The 14,332-nt window shown below is 35.4% G+C and overlaps 2 protein-coding genes across 2 annotated transcripts; one reads left to right on the top strand and one right to left on the bottom strand.

The window, feature by feature from the left end:
• Positions 1–4,612: 4,612 nt before the first annotated feature.
• On the bottom strand, positions 4,613–6,896 carry LOC145036712 (cytochrome c oxidase assembly protein CtaG / Cox11 family). Its single transcript, XM_078985180.1, has 7 exons — positions 6,625–6,896; positions 5,881–6,223; positions 5,738–5,790; positions 5,566–5,638; positions 5,323–5,427; positions 5,160–5,240; positions 4,613–4,972 (listed from the first exon to the last, which is right to left on the bottom strand). Exons 1-7 carry the CDS (start codon positions 6,705–6,707, stop codon positions 4,865–4,867), a joined length of 846 nt encoding a protein of 281 aa, XP_078841306.1. The 5' UTR covers positions 6,708–6,896; the 3' UTR covers positions 4,613–4,864.
• Positions 6,897–10,238: 3,342 nt separating this feature from the next.
• On the top strand, positions 10,239–11,142 carry LOC145035616 (uncharacterized). The gene is made up of 2 exons (XM_078984135.1): positions 10,239–10,412; positions 10,627–11,142. The coding sequence occupies exons 1-2, from the start codon at positions 10,239–10,241 to the stop codon at positions 11,140–11,142; spliced, it is 690 nt and encodes a 229-aa protein (XP_078840261.1).
• The last annotated feature ends 3,190 nt before the right edge of the window (positions 11,143–14,332 follow it).

The raw sequence follows: 14,332 nt of genomic DNA on the forward strand, positions 1-14,332 counted from the left end.
TTTGCAACTACATAATTACATAGTGTGTTTTTGAGTTGTTTAGGATTCGCAAACCTCATACCTTTCATAGGTTTTTTCTCCTTCCAGTGTTGCTCTTCATTGAAAATATTTGGCAAATCATCAGCAACATCAACTTCTTCAGCTTCATTCTCAGCCATGTCAACATCAACAGGTTTACAATGACCTATATTCTCACCCATCACACAATCTGGAGCATTATCTTTTTTGAAAAAATAAGGGTTGAAATTTTCATTCCTATGCATTGTCTCACTCGTTTCAACATTAGCATGTACATCATACTCTACTTATTCCTGGATATTATCTACTACTTCCTCTCTATCTTCATCTAACCACTCTTTCATGTTAGTATTACCAAAATGGTCTGCATACATTAGAATTTTAACACCACATTCATACGCAATGGCTATAAATTTAGCATATTGAAGTTCATTCCTAATTAACCTCAAACCTTTTGGAAAATCAACATCAGGAAAACAATAATAGAGCTTATCACATTTTTCTCATGTGAATCTTTCCATGAACACGTAGCACCCGTCCTTGTCTATGCCTGCGAAATCAATGTTTTGCAGCTTGGGGTACTTGGCAAAGATCTTTGGAAGTGAACATCCAAAATGATGTAGACAGCCATGGTTGAGGAAATAAAATGGAGGAAGGAAATATATACAAATGGAGGAGAAATGATGAATTAAGTGTTGTCAGTATTGGTCTCATTAAAAATCCTAAGGACACACAATTAGCAATTTGTAACACTCAAAATCAGAAAGGCCAATAAAGGAAAGAAAACCCTAAGTCAAAGGGTCAACTCGTCGAGTCCAGGGAGGAACTCGACGAGTCGGAGTGGGATCCAGAGGATCGATTAAGTAACTGACTCGGCGAGTCGTCAAAGAGGACTCGGCGAGTCCGGTCTGAAGAGGGGAACCCTAAATCTGAGACTTTGTGCACTATTTAAGCATCTCATTCTCTCCCTTAGGGTTCCTTGTAGCCTCTGTTATTCATAATACAAAACCCTAAGCCTCCATTGTTGCACATTCAAGCTTTCTTGCCATTTTGGGTGATTTGAAGGAAGAAGGTAGAAGGGAACCATTAGGGATTCAAGGAGTGGCAGTAGATCCAGAGTTTGTGGGATTTTTCAGAGCATTTGAAGGTAATGAGTCGCTACCTTCACTCTTTTGCATATAAATCAACCTTTAACATGAGATTTGGGGCTTTAAGGTCAAGTTTAAGAACCATTTCGAGTTAGAAGCTCAGATCTAAAGTTGCTACTTCAGATCTAAGTGTATCTTGGTCTAGAGAATAATAAAGCATTAGTATATGGGTTGATTATAAAGCCTCCTTGTCTTAAACCCTAGTGTATAGTGTCTTGAGCCTAGATCACCTTAGTTACATGTAAATTTTTCCACTTTACGTGAGGAATAGGCTTTAGAAGAGTGGATCTGCAGTTTGGAGTCCATGCATGACTCAAAAGCCTCTTAATGTTTGAAGGACTGAATAGACTCGGCGAGTCCTTTGAATGGACTCGGCGAGTAGTATGAAGATGGAGATGAACTCGATGAGTTGGATGAACAACTCAGCGAGTCTGTTGAAGATTGCCTTAGACTCGGCGAGTTCGTTCTTGGACTCGGCGAGTCAAGTCGCGAAACCCCCAAACCCTTCGAGTTAAGACTTGGATCAGTGAGTTGAGTGGGGACTCAGTGAGCTGGACAGGTCAGGACTCGGAAATCAGTAGACTTGGCGAGTCATGGTCTGACTCGGCGATTCGAGTCGCGAATGAAAGGGGTTTCTGAGCTTATGAACTCGACGAGTCAGTAGGCTGACTCGGCGAGTAGGGTCAACCTGGAAGGTTGACTTTGACTAGGACTTTGACTTTGACAAGAGTTGAATTAGTTGACTTTTTGGAGGACTGTCAGATTAAGTGTTATATTGATATTGGTAGCACAGAGAGCTAGAGGAGCAGCGCCTCAAAAGGTTGGTGGTTAGCAGCCAGAGGGTTATCAGCAGAGATCAGCAGTTCAGGTGACTTTCCTTCCATTAGAAATGGGTCTAAGGCCACAATGCCGACCCGTTTAGCTAGCAGTAGTTTCCGAACTTCGGTTCGATGCAGTAGTTAGTATGTTTGATGCCTTCGTGGCTCAGACAGGATTTATGTGTTATGTGTTCCGGGCTACGGCCCGATGCAGTATGCAATATATGTGTTCATTCTAGTTGATATGTTTATGTTATGTTATGTTTAGTTAGTTCTGGACTTCGGTCCGATGCAGTTAGTCCGGACTTCAGTCCGATGCAGGGGACAAGGTCCCACTTAGTTTCCGGACTTTGGTCCGATGCAGGGGGCAAGGCCCCAGTTAGCCCGGACTTCGGTACGATGCAGGGGACAAGGTCCCAGTCAGTTTCCGGACTTTGGTCTGATGCAGGGGTAAGGCCCCAATTAGCCCGGACTTTGGTCCGATGCAGGGGACAAGGTCTCAGCCAGTTTCGGACTTCGGTCTGATGCAGGGGGCAAGGCCCCAGTTAGTCTGGACCTCGGTCCGATGTAGTGGGCAAGGCCCAATATGTGTTTTATATGTTATTGTATGGTAGGTGGTAGTTTGGGGAAGCTCACTAAGTTTCGTGCTACGGTTTCAGTTTTTGGTTTCAGGTACTCAGATTTCAAAAGAGGAGCTCGGATAGGTTGCAGTGCACACACCATAGTCAGTTAGTCTGGAAATGTTTACTCTGATAATAAGATTATGTTTTGGATTAATACTCCGAAATTATGTTATGACTTATGATGCGGTTTTTATAAATATGGTTTTAGTAATGTTTTTAAAAGAAATTTTTAGTCGTGATTTTTGGGTCGTTACACAATTACACTTGGATTGCTTTAATGAGGTGACAAAGAAGTCATCAACTTACCCCTTTATTTCTTCAAAAATTACCAATTAGACCCGATAAAAATAATTTTATTCTCTCATAAAGCACACAAATAAATTAAGGGACTGAATCAACAAATTCAATATATATTGTTAGGTTAACATGTAATTTTTCCTAATTATAACGATAATTATAAGGTTTCAAATCCCAAAAACCATTACAATTATAACATCAGCCAATCACAGTGACTAAAAACGGATACAGTTGATGCACCTACATTCACATCCGAAAACATTGTAATGGTTTGTTTATTAAATCTATGAATGTTTTCTTTTTTCTTTTTTCTTTTTTTTTTTTTTTTGGATGGCACTCGAAAATTACTTTTAATTATTTCCGGACTTGAACTCTTATCTTTAAGAAGTGAAAACAACACTTGATATCACTAAACTAGAAGTAATTTGATTATTTATGTTAATATTGTATAATAAATAATTTTGAACTAATAAAGTTAATATCAGGCCATTAAAAGTTAGATATCAACAATTTTTAAATATTTAAAATTTTATTTTCTTTTCAAAAATTCCATGAGGATGACGTCAGGAAGCAAACTAAAAATTCCAAGATAATCAAGAGATACAAGCTTTTTAAACACGGTTGCAAATTATAGCATACAAAACATTTGTGTAACAAAAAATATAGCGGATATACGGTTTTAAAGTTTTACTTCCCAAAAGTGGATTGAGGATGTTTGGTTAAGCTTAAAAAATAAGTTTATTAATATATTATCGGTTCTACATTGGTATAAGTTAAAATAAATATTTGAATAGGTTGTTTTTTAAAAACAATTTATAATGGTGTAGAACCATAAATAAGTAATTTTTGATAAGTTACTAAGAAGATGTTTGGCTAATCTTATGAAAAATCATAAACACTTTTTTTAAAAAAATCCGTTTTGAAACCGTTATAAGCTAATAATCTATAAGTTACAAAGTAATAAGCATTTTTAATAAGCTTAGCCAAACATCCATCAAACAAGATTAATCATGCAAGAGGAATCGAATTTTACCTCAAGGTTGTAGTGGAAATCATTTGGTGTAAAAACTCAAGATTAAGGCCCCGTTTGATACACATTTTTTCAGGTCCAAACAGATCTTTCTGGCTTAATGGATCGAAAAGACTGTTTGATTTTTACAAAAGAATGGATCTTTCCCAATAAGATATATCTTTCCCAGAAAACCCCAAAATCATATCTTTCTGACTGAATGGGTTGGAAAGACAATTATACATCAAATCTCGCCTCTTTATTTCTTTATTTGATTATTAATTTTTTTAAATAACTTTTTAAAAATTTATTTTTTATTGAATTATTTATTTTTTTCATCATTCAGCACAATCAATCAGTTGTACAATTAAACATACAATTAAACAGTATGGTTTCTTTCCCGATCAAAAAGTTTTCCCAAACAGCACTTTCTCAAACAGAAACTATCAAACGAGACCTAAAACTAGAATATTATCTTATATGTTATCCACACGAGTAGTATGAAGAACAGACTCCAATCAACATAAAAGAAAAGTTTCTATTTCTTTCTTGACTTGTGATCGAATAACTAATAAACATTTATTTAGTTAGTTACGCTTGATTGTTAATAATATCATAACTCTCTAAAGTAAAGTAACAAAAGAATGTTAATACACCTTTAATTGGTGTTATTAATAATCTTCAACAATGATCATTCCATAACCTAAAAAGTGCATAATCGCCTTTACTATATTGAGATCTCAACATACATTTGTACCCTTTACATGCAAAAGGTACAACTCATTAATGCATAAAATACATAAACAGATCAATTGGTCATACTTTTATTCTCAATGACCTTGGCATCCATAAACAACAAGATACAAACTCTTCGTATGACTACAATGTATAGAAACAAAAACTTTAAAAAAAAAAAATCAATTTTCCATATGATGATAAAAGAAAAAACAATCATAACTTATCTTCAGCAATCTTGAAGAATGTATACGAAAGAATTATATTGTTAATACCATCCATCCTAGGATCCGTTTCAAACTCTGGGTCAATGTAAAAGAACACCTACAATGAAGGGCATTTTAGTCTTTTTACATAACATTTCATTTTTTTAGCAATTACAAAACGCTTAACTTGCATATTGTCATTACAACACATTTGCTTCTAAGTCAACTTGTTTCCAAGGGCATTTTAGACCATATGTAGTTAACTAGATTTCATGGGAAAAGGGTATTTTAGACTATTTACTTACAGGCATATCAATCTGCTCTCCTGGAAGAAGCCGTTGTTCCTCAAAGCAAAAGCATTGTATTTTGTTGAAATAAACAGCAGCCTAAACATCCACACAAACTTTTAAATTTTTTTTACAAAATGACACATTTACCCTATAAACTTGTAACATTATATTTAACTACCTTCATTGGTGTAACATTATACGTAGACATGCCAGTTATAGGAGTTGAACTTCGGTTTTCAGCAGTGTAAAAAGCAAGAGCACTTTCACCTGGCTTTACCCTTACCTATATTATATACACACAAGATACATAAATAAATATATAATCACTTACTTTTTACAAATTTACCCTTGTTTACTTTTCCTTTCTTTATATTTTGGTCAATTTTGGTCGACCTCTATTTGAATTATAAATTTATAATACCTCTCTTTGAGTAGGGATGAATTTCCATGGCATTCCATCTGACACATCAGCATTGAAGTGCACCACAATTTCCCTGTAATAATACATCAAATATCTTCTAAGAAACAAGTATAACATAAAAGAAATAAAAGGAGATCATTTCATTGGATTCTTGAAAGTTGAAATTACACACCTGTTTGTAACTGTTCCATCTTGAGAATGTCTTGCAATTTTTTCTTCTACTGTCTGCAGAAGGAAAAGAAAAAACAAATTTATGGAAGAAAAATGTAAATTATGAAATTGAAAAGAAGTAAAATCAGAAAGTTTTGTGCATACCTCACGCCTTTGAACAGTGCCTCCATAGCCAGTGGCTTGACAAAACCTTCTATATAGAGGAACTGCAGCATAAGTACATCCCACCATTGCAAACACTAAACCTGTTAAGTAATAAAGCATCTTCCTTGATTTCTGTTCTCTAATGACATTTGTAACATACTGACGATGAGAACCCAAAGGTGAGTTGAAGTATCCATTTCCCAAATGGGAGATTTTGTTGAAAGAGTTCGTATTATGTGCAGATCTAGAGGTGAAACTTCGAAATTCAGAGGAGAATTGGTTATGTTTTGAACTACTAGCTCCCACAAAACTATATCTTCTCTGTCCAGCTTCGTGTAGAGACCTGAATCAATAACAATGGCTTAATAATGATTAAAGAATGTCCGATTCTTGTAATTTTGACCTAAATCAGAAAATCATGTTGGAACCCTAAGTAATTAGAAATTGAGGTTTGAACGCATATCCAAACACCCCTAAGATTCGATAACAGAAAGCCTAGACGATGATTTTCAGTTCCAAATTCGAGTAAAAGTGATTAAATTTATGAAACCTAACATAATGTTTGTCACTGAAGAAATTTACGATCCAGAAGTAGCCAAAACAGTGAATTGGTATTCTAATTTTGATTAAACGGTTTCAATTCGAGCTTCTACATGCATCCATATAAGTAAAACATGAAACAATAACATGTGTACAGCAGGTAATAACTGGAACGATAGCAAGTCGTGAGTCGTGACGCAATACCTCGAGTTGACAGGGGTGCGGTTTAGGGTTTTGCAAAGGGAAGATAACTGAGATGATCTTGCATACAGCCTAGCAAATGACATGCTCAATGATTTTGTTTTGCAATCAACACGTATAATTACTTGAACATTTCTCGTAGGATATGAAGCAGAATAACGAAATCAGGGATCTGTAAATTAGTTTAGCAATAAACCTAAAATTGATATTGTGCTAAAATTTTATAAATGAGATGAAATGAATTCGAATGAAGAACCCTGGGGTGCCAGAATTTACTACGTACCCGCACCCAAAACTATACGTATCTTCCGTTCCGGGTTGGGCCTACTGAATGAAAGTTAAACGGGTAAAGGTGGGTCAAACTCTTTTTGACACATTTTATATTTCAACCTAGCATGTCACACGATAATATAGTTGTAAATGAACCAAATTAATTTGAATGAGGATTTGTTTGTATTCATTCGTTTAAATTAGGCAAACAAACGAACAAGAACAAAAACAAATAAAGGAACAAGTTTTCTTATTCATATTCATTCGTTTAATAAATTATATTGTTCATATTCATTTGTTTGTATTTGTGAATAAGTTAAACGGATATTAAAAAAAACATAATTACAAATATAATATAGTAATGTAATCAAATACAATTAATCATACATGAACATAAAAGAGACTTAAATGAACAACTATATGTTAGATAATTATGAGACCACATCATATATATATATATATATATATATATATATATATATATATATATATATATATATATATATATATATATATATATATGTAATGTTATCATTAAATTCAGTTATTATGGTAAGAGTATTAATTGTTGATGGATCGATTTATAGAATATTTACTTACCTTGTGGGTTGAGTTCCTGGTTTGACTCAAGATCTCTTTCATCTCTCACATTAGGGTTTATCTTCATCTATAAATACATGTGATGAGGAGCAGATCGACACACGAAACACTCATGAAAATTCGTTTAGGGTTTGCTGAGGGATTTTTGTAGCAACCCAAATTTTACAAAGAAAATTTTTCGTTTTAATTAATCAACCGATTACACATTCCATAGGTTTTCAAAACATTTTGTTTCCAAATCACATTTATTACATCATTGTTGTCATTTATTGAAAACATCAGAGAGTCCCAAAACATCCAAAAAAGAGGTAGAGTACGCGTCGCGTCATCACGCCTTACCCTTGCCTTTAGGCTCCAAAGTACATGCAACAATCAACAACCTGTAAGCGAAATGCTTAGTGAGTTCCCTAAAGCATACCACACACAATCCACACAATACATATCCTAATACCCATAAGAGTCACACACATATACATAAGCCATGCATACATGAACCTGTGAGAATGCCATGGGCTACCCTACATGGTCTTTACCTAGGACTGTCATTGGCTCCTCCACATGGCCTTACATCCAATGTCATGGGCTACCCCATATGGTCTTTACCTAGGACTACCATGGGCTACCCCACATAGTCTTACATCCAATGCCACGGGCTCCCCCCGGGGTCTTCATACAAAACATGCCATTACATAACAAAACACAAAATGTCTAACACATATATCATAATCATATAATGGGTCGGCCTTGGTGTCTTAGACCCATAGGTATGGTGAGAAAACTCACCTGACACGAATGTTGAACTAACACTTTTCGACTGAATAAACCCCACGAGTTGCTCCAACTCACTACCTAAAGAGCGACATATGATAACCAGTCATTACCCTCAAAATCCGCACTGGTCCACTTCAGTTAAGATCGAGTCAACAGTCCATGTTGACCCTAACTCGCCGAGTGCAACTAGTGGCTCGCCGAGTTTTAGGGAAAATATTCTACACGTCGAGTCACCCAGGTGACTCGTCGAGTTGCTCCTTCGACTAGCCGAGTCTATGAAAATCTTCATCCGACTCGCCGAGTTGTTCATCCAACTCGTCGAGTTTATGGTAACATTTATCGGGCTCACAGAGTTGTTCATCCAACTCGCCGAGTCCATGCCTATCTTCATAAGACTCACCGAGTCACCCAATACGACTCGCCGAGTCCCTACAGATCTGAGGCCATGCAGACCCATTTGAAGCCATGCAAAGTTTCTAAATTACAGATCTAAGCTTCTAAGGTATGCCTCTCACGTAAAGTTGCAAACTTTACGTGAATGCAAGGCTTTTAAGCACTCGAATAGCAATCTAAGCTTAGAATGGAGTCATACACTTGAGAGGAAGGCTCATGCTAGGCACAACTGATAACTTTGTGCATCTAAAGTCCAAAGGGAGTCCAGATCTGAAGTTACAACTTCAGATCTTGGCTTAAACTCAAAAGCCCTTTCTTAGATTTCAAGAAAAAAGGGGGTTTTGGGTGGGAATGAGCCAAGGAACAACTTAATACCTTCAGAAAGTGCTCCACAGAGGTATATCTTAAATCCCCACTAGCCCTTTGCTTCCTCTAGCTTGATCCCTCAAGTGCCTCCTTCACCAAATTCCTCTTTCAAGCTTAAAATCACCAAGAAACACACTCACACTTGATTCAGGGTTTCTGGGAGGTAAAGAGCTGTAAAGGGAAGGCTAGGGGAGGCTAATGACCCTTTAAATAGGTAGCAAGGCCCCGAAATCTAGGGTTTCATATGCCCGCATCTACTCGTGCAATACCATAATGGACTCGGCGAGTAGGTCATTAAACTTCGCGGACAAAACCCGTTACTACTTGACGAGCAGGGAAGCCAACTCGCCGAGTAGGTTTTCAAAAACCAAACCAAAATATCATTATTAATACCTGGGGATCAGGGTGTTACAATTTTAGAAAGAGCTCTTGAGATCAATTGGAAAACCCAACCTTAGTTATTCAAATCTAAATATCATAATGAAATCAGGTATGTAATCGTTCTTTCATGTCTAAGTTTCATTTTAATCAGATTCGAGATTAAAGATCATCATATTATGCTTCCGCCTTTATGTTTTGGTTATCAAAATAACCAACAATTGGTATCAGAGCATACTCGAATCTATTACTATAATATATTTTAATTGTTTAAGATCTATAAAATTTTGGGTTGGTTTCGGATCTAAACCTAAAAATAATAAAACATACATGTATATGTTTGTTTAGTTTTCTTGTTCTTGTCCGCATTATTTTGCTTGAATGTGTATGTGTAAAACTGGAGATATGTAAACGTCCGGTATATTGTTAGCTTTTAACATAAGGAATTTCAATTATGTAATAATGTGATTCAGGATTCCAATTATGATAAATTTTGGATATAAGCCTCATCGGCGTGGGTGCGGTCTAAGACCGCACTTCGTGCCACATAGGACGGGAACACCGCCCCCAGACCGCGGTCTGGTGCAGTCTTGGCTGCAGTGCGGTCCTCCAAAGCCGTGTGTTTTGATTAGTTGAGGCAATATGGTGTGAATTGAGCAGTTGAACATTTATATGTTTTTCTTTTGCTTTTTCTTTCCCATATATATATATATATATATATATATATATATATATATATATATATATATATATATATATATATATCAACTTAATTTTTTTTCATAACACAATCTCCTCTTTCTCTAAAAAAAAATTAAAAAATCACCACTATCTCAAAAATGTCATCTTCTTCATCTTCTGAAGAATTTCAGATTATTTTTTATACCGCTATTGCGTGTATTCAAATGGCGGAACAAACATACAACGTTGTATGTAACAACGCAGTTGCAAGTTCTCAACAGATAACACGAAGATATATTTACAGAAATCGTGAAGAAGCCAACCAACGTTTGGTGCAAGACTATGTAACGCGGGAGTGCAGTTTTTTCCAACAACGCTACGATGCTAGAGGTACACTCGGTTTCACTCCCTTACAAAAATGCACGGCCGCACTTCGTCAGTTAGCATATGGCATTCCGCCTGATGCATTAGACGAAAGTTTTAGGATGTCTGCTAGGATAGCACGAGACAGTCTCCATTTTTTTTTTTTGCAAAACTGTGATTCAGTTTTATGGTCCAAAATATTTATGTAAGCCTACATGTAATGACATCCTGCAATTGCAAGCTCATCATGCTAGTGTGCATGGGTTTCCTGAAATGCTAGGAAGCTTAGACTATCTCCATTGGGCATGGGAAAATTACCCTACAGCATATCATGGGCAATTTACCCGAGGTGATCATGGTCACCCAACGGTCATACTTGAAGCAGTTGCATCACAATATATGTGGATTTGGCATGCTTTTTTTGGTTCTCGTGGTTCGATTAACGACATCAATGTTCTTAACCGTTCACCAATATTTAACAACATATACGATGGATCCGCACCAGATTCTTCTTTTCAAGTACGTGGAACGCCATATAAGTATGGTTATTATCTGGTTGATGGAATCTATCCTGAGTATGCTGTGTTTGTTAAATCGTTTTCAGCTCCACATGGTTATAGACGAAAGAAATTCAAGAGAGCTCAAGAAAGAGCTAAGAAGGATGTTGAGCGTGCTTTTGGAGCTCTGAAGAAACGGTGATTCATATTGAAAAAACCAGCAGCTTATTTGGACGAGGAAAAACTTCAATAAATCATGTATACATGTATTATATTGCATAACATGATTATTGAAGACGAAGGAAGAGTGATATGTGCATTTGACGAGGAAGAAACCATACCAGAGATACAACCAATAGAAATTAGCGGCAAAGAGTATATAAACAGGAGAGCAGCGATACGTTGCACTGAAACATTTCACAATCTTCGCAATGACTTGGTGGAACACATTTACGGGGTTCAAAACATTAACCTTAATTTGGATCCACCGGATGACCCCGAAGACGAGTTCTCGGAGAACGACTTTACGTAATTTTTTTTAGTTATTTTATTTATGTTTTTTAAGTTTCTAGGATTATTTAAATGTCATGTGTGGGTTTTTTTTTAGTAACGCAATGTACTGTTTTTTTTTTTTTAATTTTCAAGTAATGAAAAATTATGTTTTTTTTATTAATATAGAAGTTATATTAAATTAAAGTAGTTAAAAAAAAGTTTTATTAAATTAAAATACTTAAAAAAAAACAAAAAAAATAAAAGAAATGAAAAGTATGACAAAAAACCACACTTAGTGGTAAAAAGTGACATGACGCTTATGTGGCTGAGAAGGGAGTGCAATTTCACTGACACCACTCCCTTCAGCCTAAGCAAACATAAGTTATCGTTAAAGAGATATAAGTTAACGTGATTAAACTATACATACATGATTTTTCTTTGGGAATGATATCTTGTAAAGCAAAGTCATAGAAAACTGTCTCTTCGTGTCCTTTCAGTAATGCATAATGTTTAATTTAATCATCTATTATTTTTATTTTTTTTATGTATTTTTGGATTTTATTAATTTCATGAGGAGGATTCGGACATGGGACAGTTAGCATTTACTTTTAGATTATTATTAGATATGTTTATTGTGTAGTGTGTAGGCACCGTGTTGGTATTTATTTTATTATTTTTAGGATTAGTTTTTTTAGGATAACTAATATCTTTTTACAGGTCAAGATTTAATTACGTCAAAAAGTTTATATATTTTAAGGTTATGCATATCTTCCAAATTTGAAAGTTATTTTATCATATTTTAAGAAATCAATAGTCAATTTGTTGATTTATTTATGCACGTATATATTCTTAATCGAGATAGTATAAATTTTAGGTTCTTAATAAAAATATTTGCCTAAAATATTGTGGGTATCTAGTCTAGTATGGTATTTTAATTTTTTTTTTGGTTATTAATAAATTAAACTTATGACATGTTTATTTATTTTTAAAATAAATTAATTGACACAATATATCACAAAGACTAAACTGCACAAATAATCCCTGTGGTTAGCTGAAAATTGTCACTTTGGTCCAAAAAAGTTTGGACTAGCACCAGTGGTCCAAACTTTTCATTTTGTTGCGAGTTTGATCCGATTTGCTTTAAACTTTTTTATAAAGATAATTTTGCCCCTTACTATTTATTTTTTCATTTTTCTTTTATTACAACAATTAAAAATAATTAAAAATAAAAGGAAAGTAAAATACTCTCTCTCTCTCTCTCTCTCTCTCTCTCTCTCTCTCTCTCTCTCTCTCTCTCTCTCTCTCGTTCATGCCCATTCCTTTTTCATTACTTTACCTTTACAAAAGCTCTTTAATGGTTTCTTCCCCAAAAATTCATCAAGAACATCAAATTAGATATAAGAATTTTCCATCAGAACCAGAACACCACCAGATCTTATTTCAAGCTTTTTCCAACAAACCCCAAATCTCATGTCAAGCTTCTTTTGGTGAACCTCCAAAGATATGGCTCCCGCTCATCCGTTCCTCAAAACCATCGAGCCCTGCAAAATTACTCACCACTTCCATCGCCCACACCACACCACGAGTTGCTTCACCTGAAACCACAAACCATGAAATCAAATTTCTTCCTTTGTTGGGTCTACCTGGGTCTCCCCAAAATCTATCAATTTGTTGATGGATTTTGGGGGTGAATCTAAATGGGTTACATCAGTTCAAAACATGTTGCCATCACTATTCTTTCCCATATTCACGATTCTTCCTGATGATGGTAAACTCACCAGGCATATTCTAGATCCTAATAAGAATCAGGATTATGGATTATGGGGGAATATCAAATAGGATACAGAAGACGATGTTGAAGATGGAGGATGTAAAAGATAAAGTGGGTTACTGTGTTACCAGTTCATCATCTCAAAACTAGTTCATCATTTAAGGGAGATTTGGTGTTGTTGGTGGTTGTGTTTGTTCACCACCGTAACCCACCTCCTCTAGTAAACAAACCCCACCAGCCATCATCTTCACCTTCTTCTAGGGAAACCACTACCAACCTTCAGTTTTGGGGTTTTTGAAGAGATTTAGGGTTGATTCAATTTTTGGCTTCATACCTCGTTTCTTGGTTGTTGAATTTGTCAAGAAAGAAATATGAAGAGATGCAGCTTATTTAGTTTGTTCGTGTCGGAAAAAACTATAAGGCAATGACGCCATTGATGAATGAACCAAAGGTTAATTTGATGGTGATAGGGTTCCGATTTTGTCAAGAAGATGATCAGAATAGGGGTTTTCAGATGGTATCGACTATGAGAATAGTGATGGTGGGTGATTGTGGTGTTGATGGATGATTTGTCGTGGCTGGAAGGAGAAACATATCTAGAAGAAGGAACAATCGTGAGGAGTAGAAGGTGGGTTTTGAAGAAGATTTTATATCTTCTGGGTATTAAAACAAAGAGAGAGAGAGAGAGAGAGAGAGAGAGAGAGAGAGAGAAGGGGGTATTTTATTTTTCTTTTATTTTTAATTATTTTTAATTGTTGTAATAAAAGCAAAATGAAAAATTAAATAGTAAGGGGCAAAATCGTCTTTACAAAAAAGTTTAAAGCAAATCGGACCAAACTCGCAACAAAATGAAAAGTTTGGACCTCTGGTGCTAGTCCAAACTTTTTTGGACCAAAGTGTCAATTTTCAGCTAACCACAGGGACCATTTGTGCAGTTTTGTCTATCACAAAAGTAATGTCTTTTGTGAAAAATTAATTTACAAAGAACTTAAATTTTATGGTTTGTGTTTATTAATGCGAATATTAATCGATCCAAATGTAGGTTAATATTTGGCCGGATAAACACATGTTTGATGATGAATATGTGACAATTTTTAGGTTACATGTCGTTAATAAATCAATTCAAAGA

This window comes from Lactuca saligna, chromosome 3 (assembly GCF_052625555.1).
Source record: "Lactuca saligna cultivar CGN05327 chromosome 3, ASM5262555v1, whole genome shotgun sequence".
Lineage (NCBI taxonomy): Eukaryota > Viridiplantae > Streptophyta > Magnoliopsida > Asterales > Asteraceae > Lactuca > Lactuca saligna.

Coding starts and splice junctions, on each gene's coding strand:
- LOC145036712 (XM_078985180.1), bottom strand. CDS start 6,707: ATGTCATTTGCTAGGCTGTATGCAAGATCATCTCAGTTATCTTCCCTT. Junction 5,791..5,880: donor GCACTGTTCAAAGGCGTGAG/GTATGCACAAAA, acceptor TTCCTTCTGCAG/ACAGTAGAAGAAAAAATTGC. Junction 4,973..5,159: donor GAGAGCAGATTGATATGCCT/GTAAGTAAATAG, acceptor CCTTCATTGTAG/GTGTTCTTTTACATTGACCC.
- LOC145035616 (XM_078984135.1), top strand. CDS start 10,239: ATGTCATCTTCTTCATCTTCTGAAGAATTTCAGATTATTTTTTATACC. Junction 10,413..10,626: donor AAGAAGCCAACCAACGTTTG/GTGCAAGACTAT, acceptor ACTGTGATTCAG/TTTTATGGTCCAAAATATTT.